Source organism: Brachycentrus maculatus, unplaced genomic scaffold (genome assembly GCF_059751285.1).
Source record: "Brachycentrus maculatus isolate JH-2025_06_01 unplaced genomic scaffold, ASM5975128v1 h1tg000461l, whole genome shotgun sequence".
Classification (NCBI taxonomy): Eukaryota; Metazoa; Arthropoda; class Insecta; order Trichoptera; family Brachycentridae; genus Brachycentrus; species Brachycentrus maculatus.
In genome coordinates, this window is record NW_028281208.1 from 371,468 (window position 1) to 392,279 (window position 20,812).

The 20,812-nt window shown below is 34.0% G+C and overlaps 1 protein-coding gene across 1 annotated transcript; it reads right to left on the reverse strand.

Moving 5' to 3' along the window:
• Window positions 1-1,163: 1,163 nt before the first annotated feature.
• Window positions 1,164-17,684, reverse strand: LOC148302315 (uncharacterized). Its single transcript, XM_088271797.1, has 3 exons — window positions 16,296-17,684; window positions 15,156-16,218; window positions 1,164-1,384 (listed from the first exon to the last, which is right to left on the reverse strand). Exons 1-3 carry the CDS (start codon window positions 17,682-17,684, stop codon window positions 1,164-1,166), a joined length of 2,673 nt encoding a protein of 890 aa, XP_088127923.1.
• Between the last annotated feature and the right edge of the window lie 3,128 nt (window positions 17,685-20,812).

Sequence of the window (20,812 nt, forward strand, 5' to 3'; positions counted from 1 at the left end):
GGGTTGATATTTCTTTTTAATACAATGTGTTATATTTTTAGACTTTAAAAATGTTCTCCTGAAAAATCAAGTTTTTTGATTTATGACGTTCTTGAAAGGAGTGAGCGATATATGACTTACGTGTGTTATATGTTTTGAAAAATAAAAAAATAAATTTGAGTGGTGTTTCTCACAAGTTATTGTACAATATAATTAAGAGACTCTAATATGGGTAGGTCTAGTATTGCCTTATTGAATTTGTAAATAAATGTAAATTTTCTCGTGGGTAGGTACATTGGAATGTCTTAATTATCGCATTCATAGTGCTGTTTTTTCAATCGATTTGAATGCGAAGAGAAAACTTTCAAAAACAACTTTTTATACACGAATTTACACATAATTCATTTGCATATTGTTTTCAAATAAAAACAGATAAGACAATACATATAAACATATATATATATATATATATATATATATATATATATATATATATGTATATATATATATATATATATATATATATATATATATATATATATATATATATATATATATATATATATATATATATATATATATATATATATATTTGTGAAACGTGTTTCGATGCATTCCGCATTATTATTTAAACACCGTATGTGAAGTATAGTTTATATTTATATTCACATTCAGTTTTTGAAAATGATGCGGAACGCATGGAATTACGTGTTATAATAGATTTCAAGATATAGTGGAATGTACCGAGTAGAACTTAAATTTAAAATGCATAGATATTACCACAAAATGACTGCCGAATACATCGATGAAATCATTAAACAATAATCATGTAGGTTTAGCTGCATTTTGAAACTATAAATAACGAAATTTTTTACAATTTTGATACTATTAGAAACGGTATGTGTATGCGGTAGTCGATATTTATATGCATATTTGCTGCATTGTGAAATAAATAACGAAATTAATATTTGTATGTAAAACGGTATGCGATTCGAAAGTCGATATTTTTTCCAGAATATCTCAAAAACTCTTTTAGTAAAGAATTATAATTCTGCGAGGCATGTCTTTATCTGTGAGATTTATCTCAGGATAAAAAAATTACTTTTACAAATTTTTTACAGCTAAAGAAAACGGGAATAAATTACGAAATCCAGGGACGTCGTGGTTTTAAAAATGTTGAATGCTTAGTTTCCATGCGAATAATTTCTAAGAAACTCGGCGAATTCAACTTCCTCCGCATTCTGGTCCATTGTCCGCGCTGTCGGCGGCTTTCTGGGAACCGTCTCCCGTCTCCAGACCGGGGGATCAGGCTGGACGAGCGTGAATGCGATTTTTTCTTCCAGAAAGAAGGAATGACGAATCCGAGATACGCGAGATCTCCAGGGAATCTCAACTGGACGCGACGCTGGACCAAACAATGTCAAATCCGTTACTCCTGCGCTTTTCAAACTTTAGAATATTTGTTTTTTTTTTTAAACTATTTCAAGACAACTTTTAATGTTAATTCCTTCTTCTCGCCCCCAAATATGCTCGACAATTGAAAAACAAATAATATTAAATACCTTGGCATTATACTTTATAGTAGTTTGAAGTGGAAAGTGCAAATAAGCAGTATGGTTAAAAGGATTAGGAAGCTGATTTATATATTTATTAGACTAAGGAACCTTTAAAACATATCAATACAGTGTATTATGCTTTAATACAATCGATTCTGCATTATGGAATTATAGGTTGGGGAGGAGCTTATGGGACAAATTTAAAATCACACTCAATTATTCAAAATAAGATTGCAAAAATAATTCTTAAAAAGCCCAGTACCCCTTCAAAATTAGTATTTGAAGAACTTAATGTACCAACAATTGAAGAATTTTTTTAATAAAGCCTCTATCTTACAAAATTTTAAAGAAAAATCTCTAGATTTTCTAATAATTTAACATTGCACAGATGTAAAACAACAACAGCGTTAAATCATTAAACGTACGTAGGTCAAAAAAAACTTTACAACATTTTGAGTGTGTCCAAATACTTGTTCACAAAATCTGGATTATCTCCAATTACAGGAGATATTTTCATATTATTTTTTGACATCTCATCAAAGATGAAGAAAAATATGGAAGTCTGGGCATTTACGGGGCTGACGACCGTCATAGGCTGGTTTAAGTAATCACTTTACACACGTGTAACATTCACCAATTCTACCCATTATTGACAACCACCCTACTCAAATTCTTGGAAGTTCTTGTCAAAAATAATATGAATATAACTCCTGTAATTGGAGAAAACCCAGATTTTGTGAACACGTATGTCCCAACCCTCAAAATTTTGTATATTTATTTTGACTTTTTTACGTCTGATTAATCTGGAAACGTTTCATATCAACAAAATCAATTTATTTTTATTTTGGTAACGTTTATTCCTGAATTTGGGATACCATGTGTTTTTCTTTGCATGAATGAAAAAGGAAAAAAGGCCTTGGACAATCCGATGAGATGTTGACGCTGTCGTTAAACTTTTGTTTTATTTCCATACCCAACGGTAATTTGATCTGTCAAGGAGGAAAGGATATTCTACCTGTCCTCCTATACTGTTTGGTTAGACTTAATGGAAAATAGGGAGCCCTTGCAGGAATTATCTTGTCAATAATGAATGTCATTTGATGCTTTCGATTTTTTTTCACAATTATTTAAATCACAATTTATGCATATTTAGAACTTGTCAAGAAATATCGACATATTGTTTTTTTGTATACATTTATTTCAATCACAATTTATACATTTTTAGAACTTTTTTTTGCAGAGACCCACCCACCAAGCCACCTTGTGTCTTGTCGGTGGAGTTCTTTTTTAATACATTTTTATTGTTTTTAACGATTTTAACCTAATATTCACACAAAAAAGAGAAAAAAAATAAGAATATAAACATTTTACAATTTTCATAAAATTAACTCTTGATCATTCACCCATTCCTTTATTTTGCCTTTGTTCCATATTTAATTTTGACCTCTAACATCCATCGGTAACAAATTTAAAATGTTCGGAACGATATGTTGCAGTGTTCGACTCCCATATTTACTGTTAATTCTTGGGACTATCAAACCGTTGTGTGTTGTGTGTAAATCGTGTATCAGGATTTCGATATTTTTGTATAGTTTGTTGTTCAACGACGATACTCATCCACAATATTCCACGTACTGGCGGTAATTTTAAATGTTTATATATCAAGATTGGATTGTCTCTTTGATTATATATATGAATGTATGTTTTAATTATTTTTTTATTTACTTTTCTTCTTCAAACCCTTATCCGCACCTCAATGGTGCATAGGGCAGTGCATCAGATAAACGCAGTGTTTCTTGATCGTTAACATACTAAGGAAAGGTGATCAGCCCTCCCTATCAGATACCAGTCCAGGGTAATATTGAATAAATATTGGAGTGAAAAAATCACTTTACAAAAAAATCAATTTATTTAACCCCCCCCCCCTGGGAATCGAACCCGGGACCTCCAGAACGGTAGCCTAGCATGCTGACCATTACATTACGGAGGCGGACAATTTATGTTTTGCTTGGTAAAAACCATTATTTATATTTCATTAAACACACTATACTTATTTAAAAATTATGAGAAATTTATCGAAAAACATGTCACAGTAGATTTTAATAAATACTGATATTTACCAAGTAAAGCTAAAATTAAATATTAATGGATATTACTACAAAGCGACTATTACTACGTTATTTTATTATAAGATCCATATTTCTATTGATGATGATACCTTTAAAGTACTTTTATAATCCAGAAACAAGATATGAATTTTACCGTAAAATATTTTTTGTAACTTAAGTATACAATAATGTATGATCATTATTTCTCATGTAAGAAATACGGTAGCTATTTAAATATTAAGATAGGCACCTACCGCAGTTTATTGTTAATTTTAGAAATGCTTATTTTGTAATTTTTGATACCTAAATAAATTTTAAACTTGAAAACCGAAAGAAACACTTTCTTCCTCAAAAGTATTAATTAGTCATAAGAATGAAGCTGCTTGCTTTGAAACTGGTCGAAGTTATAATTAAGTTATATTGTATTAAAATATAAAGTAATCTTACAACAAAATTGGTTTTTAAGTTACAAAACATCAATTGGACTACTTTATTTATCATATTATTTTTTGACATCTCATCAAAGGTGAAGACGAATATGGAAGTCTGGGCATTTACGTGGCTGACGAACGAGTGTTTGGACACACTCAAAATGTTGTAAATAATTAATTACTTGTCAAATTATAAGCTTATACTGTATGATTAAAATGAAAATGATATTTTCTGGCGTTTCTCATGTGTGTGATTATAATCCAGGATTCGGACCTCACATACTAATAAAAGAGTTTCTGCTCAATAAAAAGCTTCTTTTCATCTGACCAACAGATATCTCTAGTGAAGTTCTTGTGATTCAAGAACAATGTTTCTAAATTGTTTAATATATAAATATATATATATATATATATATATATATATATATATATATATATATATATATATATATATATATATATATATATATATATATATATATATATATATACATATACATATATATATATATATATATATATATATATATATATATATATATATATATATATATATATATATATATATATATATATATATATATATATATATATATATATTTATATATATATATATAGAACTTCCAAGAATTTGAGTAGTGTGGTTGTCAATAATGGGTAGAATTTGTGAATGTTACACGTGTGTAAAGTGATCACTCAAACCAGCCTAAGATGGTCGTCAGCTTCGTTAACGCCCACACTACCATACTCGTCTTCATCTTTGATGAGATGTCATAAAATAATATGAAAAATACTCCTATCATTGGAGATAACCCAGATGAACGAGTGTTTGGACACACTAAAAAAGGTGGACTTTATTTATTATTATTACGAAATATTTATCCAATCTCGCTTAAAATAATATTGCTGTGAAAAAATCCAATTCCTTAACATGCAATAACAAAAACAAACATTCACGAGCGTCTGAGTTATGAAAAGAAAAACACATAAAAACACACAGAAACGTTAAATTTCTACCTGAAAGCTTAATAAATATTTGCTTTTGTTACACAAACATTCAGAACTCCACTGCAATCACTCAGCGATTCCATGATTCACAACTTAAAAGTGTTTACTATGATTAATACAAAATTTCACACTTATTTTTTTACATGACTAACCAATTCAACCGAATCAATTTGATAAGTCCTTCAGTTTAGGTGTCAAACAAGGTATGACGTATTTATTTATTGATTTGGCGATTAATTTAAATTTCATTAATTGATCCGTCACTTTGTGGTAAAATCTATCCATTTTTAATTATTGTTTTACTTAGTAAATACCACTATTTCTTAAAATCTACTCTGACACGTGTTTCGATGCATTCCGCATCATTTTCAAACACCGTATGTGAAGCTAATTCTAAATTTTAGAGTTGGGTCCTTAGGACGTTGAAGGTTGAAGAGGGGGTAGTAGCTGTTTTGTCACAGTAGATTTTAAGAAATAGTGGCATTTACTAAGTTAAACATTAATTAAAAATGATTAATTTAAACTCTATGTAAACGCTTGCATGATGCGTTATTGATAAAATAATCTAAATTCTTAATATAAATTCTTAAAATAATATTTCCAATAATTGTATTTAAATTTAAAACATTAATTCTCTAAAAAAATTTACCATGGCAATCAATTTTTCCTTTCACAGAAAATAAATATAAGGGTACGTACCTACATCCCCAATTAGCTACTGTTATCTTCCATAAATTATTGCTGCACATGTTAAAACTGTCACTTAGAATTGTATAGCTACAAAAGGACTGTCAATTCATTTGATCTTCACATTCGTTTGATAATGCCATAACTAGGCGAAACAATTGTCACAATATTAATTTTTTATGTATTTTTGATAATAAAATACAATAAAGTTGACTCAAAGATTCTGTATTTGATTTAAAATTAGTGCACAAAGTATGACTTATTAACACCTTAAGGGACAAAACTCTGATAAAATATGAAACGTTTTATTACAATTAATCACTTGAATATACTATTAATGAGTTTTATTTTTATTTACGACTAGTTTCGAAAACGACAGATGTTTTCATCTTCTGGTGCAAATTAAACCAGTTTTATTTTGTACCAGAAGATGAAAACATGTCGTTTTCGAAACTAGTCGTAAATAAAAATAAAATTCATTAAAGTGGTATATTCAAGTGTTTAATTTTAATAAAATAATCATGTCATTCCACAAAGTTAATGCCGAATCAATAAATAATATAAGTATGAAATGTGTTATTATTTTTTTTAATTAAATACTTGGAATACCCACTTGATAAGTTTTATTTATACAAACGATTTGTTTTGAAAACTTACAGATGTTTTCATATTCTGGTAAAAATTAAAACTAACGAACAAAAAATATATTTAAGGGTATATATAGGTTAATAAATACATATAGGGATGGGAGGGGGTTAAGGATCAAGATTTTTTTGTAAAAGGATACATTGATAATATTGGTGTCGTATTTTGAAACAGTATTTTATTAATTAACGTTTTATCTGAATTAAAATTTGTATGTATTTCTAAATTATTCGTGACTTTATTATTATTAAATTATTATTCATGTGTTATTAATATTAACATTCGGAAATATGAATGTTCCGATGCACCGTAACTTTATTAAATGACAAAAATATATTTATACATTTTAATCTTACTCGTATAACTCAATTCTATATTTGTTATTTTTTAATAGAAAAATCATAAATAATAAAGCGTACAAAAATTTTAATGACTTAAATAATTTGAGGTTCTTGAAATTTTACCATCTTTTTTTATTTGTCACAATATCCGAATTTCGAATTCAAATATGTTACTTCATATGGCATTGATTATATTTCCGGATTTTCTTTTTTAATATTATTATTTAGTTTAAAAATACGTGTTCATATATTTTTATTTACTTAAGATACACTATTTGAATTCACGTCGGTAAACTCGTGAATAAAACGTTTAAAAATTTATTTTGTATCGTTTTACTTAACACTGTAATTATTTATTTCTTAAGGGATAAAAAAAAATCATTAAAACGGAAGCTTATGAAGTTTTGAGTGACTTAAATAATTTTAGGTTATTAAATTTTTACAATGAAAATGTTTTTTTATCATGCACAATATCCAAATTTCGGATTCAAATATGCTATTTGATGTGACGTTGATTATTTTTTCAGATTTTCTTTATTATTTCACCTATTTAGTTAAAAAATTAATGCTTTATATTAATATTTATTTGTGTGCTTTAATATACTAAGTAAACAATTACTTTATGAAATTAAAACACATTTAAAGTAAACAAATTATTAAAGCTTAAATGTGCGAGTAGCGTAGTAAAATTGTTTCCCTAAATAAAATTTTAAAAATAAATAAATGGAATTCAATGAATTAAAAAAAAAAACACGAAAGAATAGAAGGACCTTTGACAACTTGGCAAAAAAATGAGGTCAAACTCGTTTGAAAAGTTTTCATATACAAAAAAAAAAAAATTATATTTTCGCGGATTACTTTGGCTAACCTTGCACATTAGTATGTCCTGATACTGTGATTTTTTTTTTCTTTCTAAATATATGTTGATTTACTACTTTTTTTTTCAAAGAATACGTTTTCAAGCAAAAAATGTCAATATGGTGAATCATCGTTTACTCAACACTATCAGTCAATATCACATGACTGTCATTTGGTGGTGTGGGGATACAATTCATACTGCTTTATTCAGAGTCACGCCCACCAACCCCCTAAGCATAGGGTAGGATGGGGTTGTGTCAATGGCAGACGCTATCAAATGAAAGCACTATGACAGATATTATTATACTACAATATTTTATGTATATTCAAGTGGCGAGGAACGGAATAGACAAAGCAATGGTAAAAGTGAATTGAAAACACGTACGTATATGTATGAGTATTATACATATAAAGTATACAGAAGTGCATGACATATAGGCAGAAAAGCAGTGCTAACCCTGGATTACGTTCCAAATAAAAACACGACCAGTGCCTAACCTGATTAAAAACTCTGCACGCCACTGACTTATAGGTAATTGTACATGTACCCCATTACTCGAATATTTAAATTGCCACACTACTCAAATTCTAGGAAGTTCTGTATTTATGAACCAATTTAGAAACTTGGTTCTTGAATCACTAGAACTTCACTAGAGACATCGATTGGTGAGATGTATAGAAGCTTTTTATTAAGCAGAAGATCTTATATTAGTTTGTGAGGTCCGAATCCTGGATTATAATCACGTGCATAAGAAACGCCAGAAAATATCATTTTCATTTTTATTATTTGAGCTTATAATTTGACCAGTTAATTTATGTACAACATTTTGAGTGTGTCCAAATACTTGTTCACAAATCTGGATTAGCTTCAATTATAGGATCTCTTTACACACGTCTAACATTTACCAATTCTACCCATTATTGACAACCACACTACTCATTTTCTTGTTCTTTTTCCTTACAGAACATGTTTACCCATCACACCACGGAGGCGAAGCCAATGACAAGATGTTTCATACTGGAAAAAATAAATTAAAATCTCTCGATATTCGAATAAATTGGCATGCTGAAATTTCTGACAATCTGAAATAGGCATGTGTAGATTCGCTTCCCCTACCTCTACCTAAAAAAATCATGAAAACTAAAAACGAATTCGGTGAAAGTTCATAAAATACCGTAATTTATTAAAATCCCATACGTTTCGAGGAATATATATTTCGTAGTCGTACAGGAGAAAGTGACCAACTAACAAAACGTAAAATGTTCAGGAGGGCCATTTAAGTCACTTTTGCTTGGCAAGAAAATAAGCATCAATGCAGTTAGTCCTTTTTAACAAGTCAATATATTTTACTTCCAAGCTTAAAAATCCGTTTGGATTTTTTCAGGGTAATATTAAGCTACTAAGATATCAAACAGTCAATTTTTCACGTTTTTATAAAAAAAATGCACTTGGTCACTTTCTCCTGTATGACTACGATTTATTCCGCTTAGGATCCTAATATGATATGATAGTAATCGGTAGTTTTCAAAATCAACCTTTTTGAACAGGTAAAGAGATAAATATCTGAAATGGTTGGCGAAGCAATAAAACCTCGAGAATGTTTAACGCCACACGATACATTGTTGAAACGCATTGTATTGTATGATAATTGATATTTCCAACAATAGAGAAAACATATTATTTTATCATAGAGTATGCATGTAATATATTATGTACCAATTGGCTCCGGCCGTTAATAAAGGGAAAAAAATACGCACAAAAAGTGTTTAATTATAGTTATCAAAATTTAGTAAAACCGATAAAAATAATAATTTTAAGGTTTTCATAATAACTAGCCGTAGGTACCCAGCCACAAATCTATAAAACAAAAACGTCATCGAGTTTTGCAGGAGCGATTTTCATTATTGAGTGTATTGCTGTTTCGATCAACAGATGGCGCTTCCATCATAATAAAAGCTGTTTTAAAATAAAAACATACATGTATGTATAAAAATACGCTTCAATGCTACGTTGTGTCAAAATTTCAAAGCAATACATGAATACCTACATGTATAAATGTAAAATGTGACCATCTGTATTTTTATATGTATAAGGATCTGAACATGTGTATATATCGCTCACTCCTTTCAACAAAATCGGATTTCAAAAATCGTCAATTTTTGGTTGTGCATGTTTTTGGAATGACCAGAAAATGTACAACATACCAGCAAAAGCGGCATATTTTTAACTTAATATTTACCCGCTACAGGGCAGAAAGTGTTGTTTTTGCATTTTGAAGAAAGGGTATTGTTTAACAATTTTTTTGTAAATATACTAAAAAAAAATTCAAATGGAGAAAAAACATTCAGGTTTTACCTTAAAAGATATATTGCGCAGTAAAAAGTTCAATAATTTTCCTGATATTTATTTTTAATACGTTTTAATATATTTTTAAACTTTAAAAACGATCTCCCGAAAAATCAAGTTTTTTGACATATGACGTTGTTGAAAGGAGTGAGCGATATGTGAAACTATTTAACTGTCCCAAAATAACTTTTTTTGTTTAACTAATTTTGAAGAATATTTAAGGCATATATGTGCTGACTGGTACGTAAAAGGTAAATATTTTTTAAATAGATAAATAAATAAAAATAATATTGTAATTTGACCGGTTTATAAATATATGGAGGTAAGTACGTCATCACGCATAGTAAGCGTACATAGGTACGTACATACAAATACACTAGGCTCCACAGATTCGAATTTAAGCTAAAATTTACCAAAATTGTATGAAACATCACTATAAATGGCCGGCACACTACATTTTTCTCTTACTTTATAGCAGTTACTTAAAAAATAATGAAGAATAAATGTTAAAAAGAATTTCTTGAATGTTTTTCGCAGATACTTTGTGGCACATTTTATGAACTTTATAAAATTAAACTGTAAATTGTAATAAATTATGAGTATTTTATTGTTCTTAATGTTTTAGTATTTAATAAACCCTGATGATGACAAGGTTCTTGTCGAAACCGGTAGTTTTAAGTGTACTAATAATAAAAAAGTGGTTAAAACAAAGTTGTTTCATTTTATAAAGTTTAAATTAATATTTCATACTAAATACCTCCGCTGGATTGATAAGTGATAGACAGTAACGCCCCTTTAAATCACGCTGTTAAATCTGACAGGTATTTTTAATAACTACCTGAAAACACCCTTAAGTAGAGCAATTAAATAAAACATAAATTTCTCACGCACTGTGGAAGGCAGGGGGCGGGTTTCTCTCAGTAAATGAATTAGTAATAAAATTCTATTATATCTGACATATTTCTTTTATATTCAGAAAATTATTATTTTATTTCAGCTTCAAATACTCGTTAATTAGTTAATTACCCTTACTTTCGATTAGATTACACATAAAGTTTTAAAAAATACTTTTATAATGAAGTTTTTTCATTTTATTAAAGAGAGATGAATGAGAAAATACATGGGCATTTTGAAGACCGGCGGGAATATTAAATTAACACTGGATTTTTTTAAATTCATTTCGAATATAAGACAATTTTGTGATGTAAAAAATGCGTCTATAGTCTGTTAAATACGGTAATTAAATGAGTATTACTTTAATTTTTATTTTAAATTATGTTAATAAGATTTTCACATATCTTAATAAAGAAATATGTTTTTTGAGAGAGAAACAAAAGTCCTGGCAATTACAGGGCGTATAACCTGTCATTGGCTGGTTTGTAAAATTTTGCAAAAGCATCGTGAAACATTTACCATTCCAACCGTGTTGTGTGTGAATTCCAAGACTGAGGTGGTTGGCCTTTTTTTAAGCAATAATGTTTGATTCCCATTTTTTTTGCTGGTTTCGCTCACCAATAATTGAATAGTATAATACCCTGGACTAGTACCTAAAACATACAAGTAGTAACGTTATCGTCTTACAATTATTGATTGATTTAGCATTACGTTGGACTAACATGGTCTCCTAGTAACAATTTGTAATTAATAAAGGTTAGGTTCGATTCAAGTTTGCATTGCATCGGTCCGGTACAGTCCTCTATGCACCATTTAAAGTTTATAAAGAGTAGATTACATTAGTTTCAAGTAAACATCGCATATCGCTCACTCCTTTCAAGAACGTCATAAATCAAAAATCGTCATTTTTTAGTTGTGCATGTTTTCGGAATGCCCAAAAAATGTACTATATCCCAGCAAAAGAGGCATATTTTTGACTAAATATTTATCCACTACAGGGCAGAAAGTGTTGTTTTTGCATTTTAAAGAAAAGGTATTGTTTAATAATTTTTTTAAATAAACTAAATATTTTTCAAATGGAGAAAAAACCTTCAGATTGTGCCTATAAAAATTTCTTGCACAGTAAAAAGTTACATAAGTGGCTTGATATTTATTTTTAATGCATTGTGTTATATTTTTAAACTCTAAAAACGTTTTCCTGAAATATCACGTTTTTTGATTTATGACGTTCTTGAAAGGAGTGAGCGATATGTCTTAAACAGTCTTCTATGCATCATTTAAAGTTAATAAAAAAAAATAGGTTAGTTTCAAGTTAGCATTGTATTAGTGTCATACACTCCTCTTTGCACTTTTTAAAGTTTATAAAGATTATATTTGGTTAGTTTAAGTCAGTATTGCATTGGTCCCATACATTCCCGTCTGCACCATTTAAAGTTAATAATGTTTAGGTAAGATAAGATTCAAGATAGCAATGCATTGGTCCCATACGTATCATTTAAAGTTAATAATGATTAGATTTGGTTAGTTTAAGTCAGTATTGCATTGGTCCCATACATTCCTGTCTGCACCATTTAAAGTAATTAATGTTTAGATTGGGTAAGTTTCATGTTAGCAATGCACTGGTCCCATACACTCCCTTATTATCATTTAATGTTAATAATGATTAGATTAGCTTAATTTCAAGTAAGCATTGTATTGGTCCAACACAGTACCATATACACCATTTGGAGTTGATACACTTGGGAAGAATATGATACTTCAGATACAGAAAAAAAATCATCTATCTATTCAGACACAGAAAAAAAAATCCCTACCTACTATTTTAACATAATTTCCAACGAAAATTCAAAAGATAACAAGAATATTTTATCATTTTGTAAAGTCAAAGATAATTCATCAACATAATACAGCAGTTTAATAAAAACTTGTTTTTTACAAAAAAAAATACTATTTATATTTTCATAAAAAAAAATTGGATTCCGTTTGAAGAATTTATTAAAATAGCATATACCAAGAAACTCTCAACCACCCTGACTAATATTTCTTTTGGAAATTTTTTCTCCTTCTTTGAACCTTCCGTTCGTGGAAACTCGATAAAAAAGCCAACGAAAATAAACACAAAGCGGCCATTAGAATCCGATTCTATTTTTCAGCGGAAAAACGACACAAAATGCAATACTGGGAACGATGCATTCATTGTTAAGAGAGATTGGTGTGGGGATGTATTGCGTGTAATTTTTCTTGGCTGATTTTGATTCATCAATTCATTCATTTCATTCAAACCCTTATCCGCACCCCATGGTGCATAGGGTACTGCATCATTTAAACGCAGTATTATCTTGATCATTAACACATGAAGGAAAGGTGATCATCCTCTGCTTCAGATACCAGTCATGGGTTATATTGAATGAATATTACAGTGAAAAAGTCACTAATATTTTTTGACCCCCCCTGGGAATCGAACCCGGGACCTCCAGTATGGTAGCTGAGCGTGCTGACTATCGTAATGTAACTGGATTTGAATTTTTCTAAATTTTGAGACTGAGGTCAGTAGGTCATTGGTTTTTGCTTAGATCTTTTTCTTCTTATTCTTCTTTTTATAGATCCACAGGATTTGTCTGTGCCTCTATCTGTTGCTCTTGGGATGTTGACTGCCAGCTATCTCTCCACCTTTTTTGAGGTCTTCCTGGGGGTAAATTTTTACTCAGCTTCACACACGGTGTTTCTGAAAATGATGCGGAATGCATCAAAACACGTGTAGCAATAGATTTTAAAATAAAGCTGTATTTACCAACTAAAATATAAATTAAAAAATTTTATTTTACCTGCTATAGGTTTATTTAAACTGAAATATTATGACTACGACTGACACAAAAAATTCGTGAAAGCAAACAGTCCCACACACTTTCGGGTTGAATGGGGTCTTTTTGTATTTCTACCGTATCTAGCTGATATGGGAGGGGTGTTAAGTAATAGCGCCTAAACCTTTGTCGAGCGGGTGAGGAGACTGTCGCCGGTCCTTTGTGTGCGGGTTCGTTCTGGGCTCGATCAATACGGTGATGAATTGGGTGATTGGTTATCAGTAGATGTGGCTGTGACAAATGACAACCGGGACTAACGACATGAGTGGTAAAAACGGGTCTGCTTGCAAAACCTCGTTTCTATTTACAATTTATAATTATTTTGACGTGCCCTACGTAAAGTGCTCTAACTACATTTGTTCAATTTTTAGATGTTTGGTATCTGTTATCAATTGACCGTTATCAATGAATATAAACAAACAAAAAAATATATAAAATAAGTTACGCCTAGTTTTCAGGCGTGAAAGACGCTATCTACAATACATCGAATTTTCGAAATGAACCGTACTCCTAAAACGCTAACTACTTAATTTTGACAAAGCATAAAGTTTTAAAACGATCAAATACATTATTTCATCATGTTTTTTAATCAAAAACACAAGTTTAAAATTTCAGATAAAAGCGTTAATTAATAAAAAAGAAACGTTGAAAACATCTTCTAAGCTCTCTCCTGTAAAGTAACAGATTTGCAGATAGAGAACTTTACGTAGGGGCCGTCGATTTAATCTTTCAGTCACTGGATTATTTGTCTTACGAATGAAAAGCTAATTAAATGTCTTATGAATGAAAGTTCCCAAAAGAAATGTCAGTAAAAAACATAAATCAAAATATAATAAAATATTCCACCAGATCGTCATTTTTTTTAAATCCATAAAAGCCATTTTTCAAATTATCGGAGTTTTACCTACCATTAAAACTCTTATTATGTTTCTATTGATTTCTGGAGTCCATCATGAGAGAAGCGTTCATTTTCTTTTCCGTTATCGCGGTTTCTACTGTCTATTCCTGGGTCAGTGTCCTACTCTATGGTCGCTTTGTCCGTTTCCGCTGATTTGGTATCCGGTCATCCATGGATTTGGGTTGTTCATAAAGCTCATGATGCACCAGGTAGGTCTTACCTGGACTCCAGAAATCAATAGAAACATAATAAGAGTTTTAATGGTAGGTAAAACTCCGATATTATGTGTTCTGAATTGATTTCTGGAGTCCATCATGAGAGATCTGTCTGTTATCTCCTGGTGACCGGGTGATGCCTTTATTTGATGTTAACTGGTTGAAACAGGCTTGCTAGAGAGGAGTCTTTTGAGACGGTGTGATTAAGCAACTCTCTTTGGTAATATTTCCTGAAGGTATTTTCACTTTTCCAATTTCCTCTCTCTAAGATATTATCAATTGGGTAGTTTTCTAACCAATTGAGGGATGCGACCGCTGAGCGTGTACTGCCGGGGGTAGCTTCCACTCCTGCCATTTTCAGCGTGCTCTTTACCCATCCTCCTATTATGGTTCTTGTAGCCGCTTTTACGGGGCCCCTCGTACTTATAAATAGGTTATTAAGGTTATCCACTTCCGACCTTCGATCCTTGGACAATTCTACTAGTTTTCTTGTCCAAAAGACTGGGTTTATATTAAGCTCCGGTGATTCTAAAAGTTTCCAGCTGGATTGCTGGTGTAACCGGGTGTCAGTCTTTGATCCAAAAGACGGATGTAATATAATAGAAGTGCCTTCATCCTGCAGGTTTCCATCCGAGATGTTTAGTAACGTCAGGTCGTGTACTCTTCGTCCTGACGAGAGCAGCAATAGTGTTGCCACTCTACACGATATCTCGTATAAGGAGTTTAGTTTAGGGCTATTTTTACAGAGCCAATCTTTAACAATCTGTGGATTCCAGATTGGAGATTTTGGAAGAGTAGGCTTTGCCATGGCTATTGCTTTAAGGGTATGTTTTACCAAAAAATTAGAGCTGAGACTTTCCTCAGCTGTTGGGTTACAGAATGTTGCTATCGCTGACTTATGTACTAGTATAGTATTGTATGACAATTTCTCTTCGATAAACAACTGCGCCAGGTATCTGGCCACCTGGTTTGCAGACGGTTTGTTAGGATGGAAATTGTTATTTGATGCCCAGCGGCACCATCTATCCCAAGCTGGCTTGTAGGTATTTAGCGTCGAAGCTCGCCACCCTGATAGAAGCAAATTCTTTTCCTCAGGATTCCATCTACTCAAAACGCCGTCCCACCCCCAATTTTCCAAACTTCTATTTCCAGTTCTTGGATTTTGGGCGGAGGTTTGCCGGTGGATGTGTCGATTAGTACCGATTCCAGGTTTGCTATTTTGAGTGGTGGCGCTAATGATCGGCGTATTAGGTCTGGTCGCCAGAACGCCCTCGGCCACCTTGGGACTGCGAGAAGGTATGTTCCGGTCGCCTTGTTCAGGTGTGCTAGGATTCTTGGTATTAAATTTGGCGGAGGAAATATCCAGGCCAGATTGAAGTCCCAACATTGACTGAAAGCGTTTTGAAAGATTGCGCACGAGTCCGTGCAATCTCTTGACACGTATGTCGAAGTCACGTGTGCCGTTACGGAAGCAAATAGGTCTATATCGGGTTGCCCGAAGAGATTGAAAATCGGTTGGGTTGCTGCCGGTAAAAGGTGCCACTCCGGAGGTGTTTTTCCCCGAGATAGGTGATCCGCGTCTCCGTTGTATTTTCCGGGAAGAAACTGAGCTGTCAACGAGATATCCCACTTGTCTGCAAGGATCAGGAGGTCTTGGGTCAGATTTAAAAGTGTTAAGGATCTGGTGCCCCCTTCCTTGGAGATATACGCAACCACTGATTTGTTGTCCGATTGCACTAAGACTTCTGAACCGGAGAGGTTGTGAGCTGAGTGTTGAAGGGTTGCAAGCACTGCGAACAACTCTTTTTGGTTTGAATGCCACTTTTTCTGTTGGACGGTCCACTGACCTGATAAGGTTAAATCGTCTAAAGTTGCTCCCCAAGCCAGGTCTGAGGCATCTGTTGTCAGGAAATGACTGAACATTTCCTTGTGAATGGTGCTTGACGAGTTCAAGTTCTCTAACCACCATTCCACCTCCTGCAAGCACTCCTCGGTCATTGGAACTAATCTTCTGGGTGGAAGTTGCTTCAGCGGTTTGCTCGCTATCTGCAATTGTCGGCAGTGCAGCCGTCCTCTTCTCACCACGAAGTTGGCAAAGTTTAACCTTCCCAGGAGACTTTCCGCTTGCTTTCGTGACCATCGGCGAGAAGACAGTATCGCTCGAAGTGATTGGTGGAATGCCGCACACTTCCGTTCTGACAGGGACTTGCGATTGTTGCGCATGTCCCATACGACCCCCAGGTATTCGCACTTTTGTGTTGGGGAGAGCACTGACTTTTGGAAATTTACATTCCATCCCAGATATTGTAGAGTGTTTACTGCTAGCCGCGTTTGTCGGCCTAGATCTTCCTTGGATTGGCTCGCAAGGAGGAAGTCGTCGAGATACACGATTGTCCGTATACCTTTCTGACGCAGTAACTCGGCTACCCAATTTGTAAGGGTCGCGAACATTCTGGGAGCAGATGAAAGGCCAAAGGGCAGACTTGTCATCTGAAGCAAGTTTCCTCGGTAGACCAAGCGCAAGAATCTCCGATGCTTTGATGCGATCGGGAGATGGTAGTATGCTTGTGAGAGGTCTATCTTTGTCAACCAATCGTTTGGTTGCAAAAATTCCGGAACCTTGCAGTGGCTTATGAGTTTGAATGGAGCAGGGTTTAAAAACAGGTTTAGGGACTTCAAGTTGAAGATTACCCGTGAGGAGCCGTCCCATTTTGGTGTTAGGAACATTTTTGATAAGAAGCTGGGAGTGAGATCCGCGGCTTCCAGAACACCGCTCTCGGTGAGTTCCTTTATTTGGGAGTCCATCTCGGCAGAAGGGGGTGTGCTGAAGTGATTTAAAGTATTCTTGTGTGGCATTATCAAAGGAGGTTTTGACACAAATGGTATTCGTGTCCCCCTTATCATTTTTAGCATAAATGCTGGTGCTCCCAGTGTCGCCCATGCTGCCTGGAATAACTTTAAGCATCCCCCGCGAAATGGATTCCTTCTGGCGTCAATTTCGAGTGTGCCTTCCTCTAAACTTTCCTTTTGAACTACCAGAAGTAGACTTGCCTCCCCCTTTTTTCTTGGTGGAAAATTTGCTGGGGCCAGCTTCTCCTCTGGGAGGACCGTTATTTTTGTTAGCGAGAGGCCTTCGCTGTTCACGAAAAAACTGGTTATCTGGCTTTTTTCTGGTAGGAACCTGGGGTCTTGATAAAGGATGGGTTGTTGCAGGTTTTATCGTAAGCTTGTCAGAGGTACCTACCCTAGAGAGGAAGGCCGTCAGATTCCCCTTTTCAAAGAGATATTCTGAGCAAGGAGGGATTTTGCAAAGTCCCTCTCTGACATGCTCGTCTCTGACTTCCCCGAGGATGGATTTTCTGCGGAATTGTACCGCCTCTGTGCGCCTGCCACATACCATCTGAAGAATATCTTCGGAAACCTTCTGGTATGCGGAGTCAGGAGCAAACAAAACTTTTACTTTATCGAATACGTTTCTTTTATTAAGAATTGTGTTCTTATCAGCGGCCCAATTGACCAGTTCTTGGAGCCCTGATTGAAACTCCTCTTTTTGTATGAGGAGGGCATGAGATAGAGCGGCGAAAGACCTTTCCAGCGAAGCCTGGGCAGGGGAGCTGACATCGCAGCGTCTGAGCTCGTCGTTGACTTTCAATTCAACAAACGATGGCTCTGCCAGAAATTTCTTCTGGACATCAGCATATCGCACGCCTGCCCAGTTTTCACTACCAAAGTGTTGCAGCTTTTCTAAGGCTCGAATCCTGATGGGATTTGCTGTTGGATGGATAGGTTCCTTGACTACTGTGCTGGGTTCCTGGAAATCCAGCTGCAGCTCTTCTTGGATATCCTGAGGATCCTCGTGTTCCTCTAGTCCAGGAGGCTGCTGTAGAAAACCGTCGTCGTCTTCTTGCGATCCCGAGTCTACGGGAGAAGTGTCGCCTGGCGCCGCGACCTTAGCCCCGGTTTGACTTTGGAACACGGCGTCAGTCAAAAGTCCTATCTGCTGAACTAGATAGTCTATCCGTGGGTCCATTAACACTTTAAGGCGCTTTTGCTGACGCGGTTCAGGAGACTCTGAATCTGACGATAAAACGGATGGATCGCGGGATCTTTTTCGAGATTCACTGCGCTGAGAAGGCCCAGCTACCGGCGATAATGGCGAAACATTTTCTGTATCACTCATTTTCTATAAAGATCGGTGTTTTCGGACAGATGTGAAAATTTATATGAAATTAGGCACAAAGCATAAAGTTCTATAAAAATTTAATTAACTATCCGTCGCCCTTGAAAATCTTGACTCGCACGATGTTTGTAAACAACAAACACGTGTTTCAAGATGGCGTCGTTTTGTTTATAAAATATTCGAAATGAAAAGTTTTTTCGGTAAATGCGCGACAATGCCGTTTGGATTGAAGCGAAAGTTTATAATACGAGCACTTCTTTAGTTTTGTTTTTATAGAAGACGAGACACTTAATAATAATAAGATTCACACACTTCTCACGGTGTTTGTAAACAATTACCGCGCACTCAAAATGGCGGCGGCGTCTCGCAATCAAAATAAACACGATAATTATCCGTTATACACAAGAACTTGACGTTTTAATGACGTAAATTAAAAGAACTAAATATGTTTTCAAAGTTTATAACACTATCTACGATATACTGCCCAGGAATGAATACGATTTTTTCGAATTGATCGGACAAAATCAACGAACGTCGTTACACGATGGGAAAATGACGCTTTATGGACAACCCAAATCCATGGATGACCGGATACCAAATCAGCGGAAACGGACAAAGCGACCATAGAGTAGGACACTGACCCAGGAATAGACAGTAGAAACCGCGATAACGGAAAAGAAAATGAACGCTTCTCTCATGATGGACTCCAGAAATCAATTCAGAACACATAATAACGTAATACCCGTAAATTAATCCCGGCAAGTTATTACGGTAGGCACGAGTTTTATATATTTACGAGCTCATTATATCTGTCGGCCAGACGCCATTTTTGTTATTTTTATTTTTATAGACCCCATCAAACCAATGTTGTTACAATTTTCCTGGTGAATGGGAAGCCAATTTATACTTTGTACACCTGTCTGTATAGATGTCGGAGCAAGGGGTACATGCCCATAACTTGATTGGGTTTATTTTTATTACAACTAATGGGTAGTTAGGCGAAGGATGGAGCTGGTATTTTATTAAGGGTAACAAGAATAAAGATGGTGGAATCTCGGACAACGAAATCCATTCAAATATTACGTTGTCCGAAACAATTTTTCACAACATATATCATTTTAAATGGATTCTGGATAACGAGAGAATGACTTATAATGATGTGGCGAATGTGAGCGGAAGAACAGGATGAGGATGACCGAAAGAGACTTGGAACGATCAGATCAATCAGAACCTAAAATCTGGTGGTGTCAAAAGTCTGCGTAATCGGTGGGCATGTAAGACTGGACTTGCTTCCTTCATACTATGAATGAGAAGAAAGCGAGGAGTGTATGTCAGGACACAAGAGTGTGGCGGACCATCCTCTCTGCCTACGGCAAACTGTAGTAGTAGTAGTAGTAAAATGGATTCACAATATTTTAAGATAAATATGCGAGATCAAAGATGTCGTCAGATGGGGAAGGCAACAAAGAAGACAATTATTGTACGCGAATGTGAATGGAATGAACCATCCAGACTCCCTTACATTGCACTGCGAAGCCAATCGCAAGATAGACGACTCTCGGGTAGACCACAACAGAGATGGATTGACAGCTAGGAATCGACATCGCAGGAGGCTTATATCTCTTAAAAGCAGGCCACAAAGCCTACACCAAGAATGTGAGAAATAATATTTTGCGTGCGTCCTAATCATTGCTCACAAATCTGGGTTTGTCCACATAGGAGTTTGTTTTGACATCTCAATATAGACGAAAAATACCATGGAAGTCTGAGAAAAAGAGTCAATTACGTCAAATGTTACAAGGGT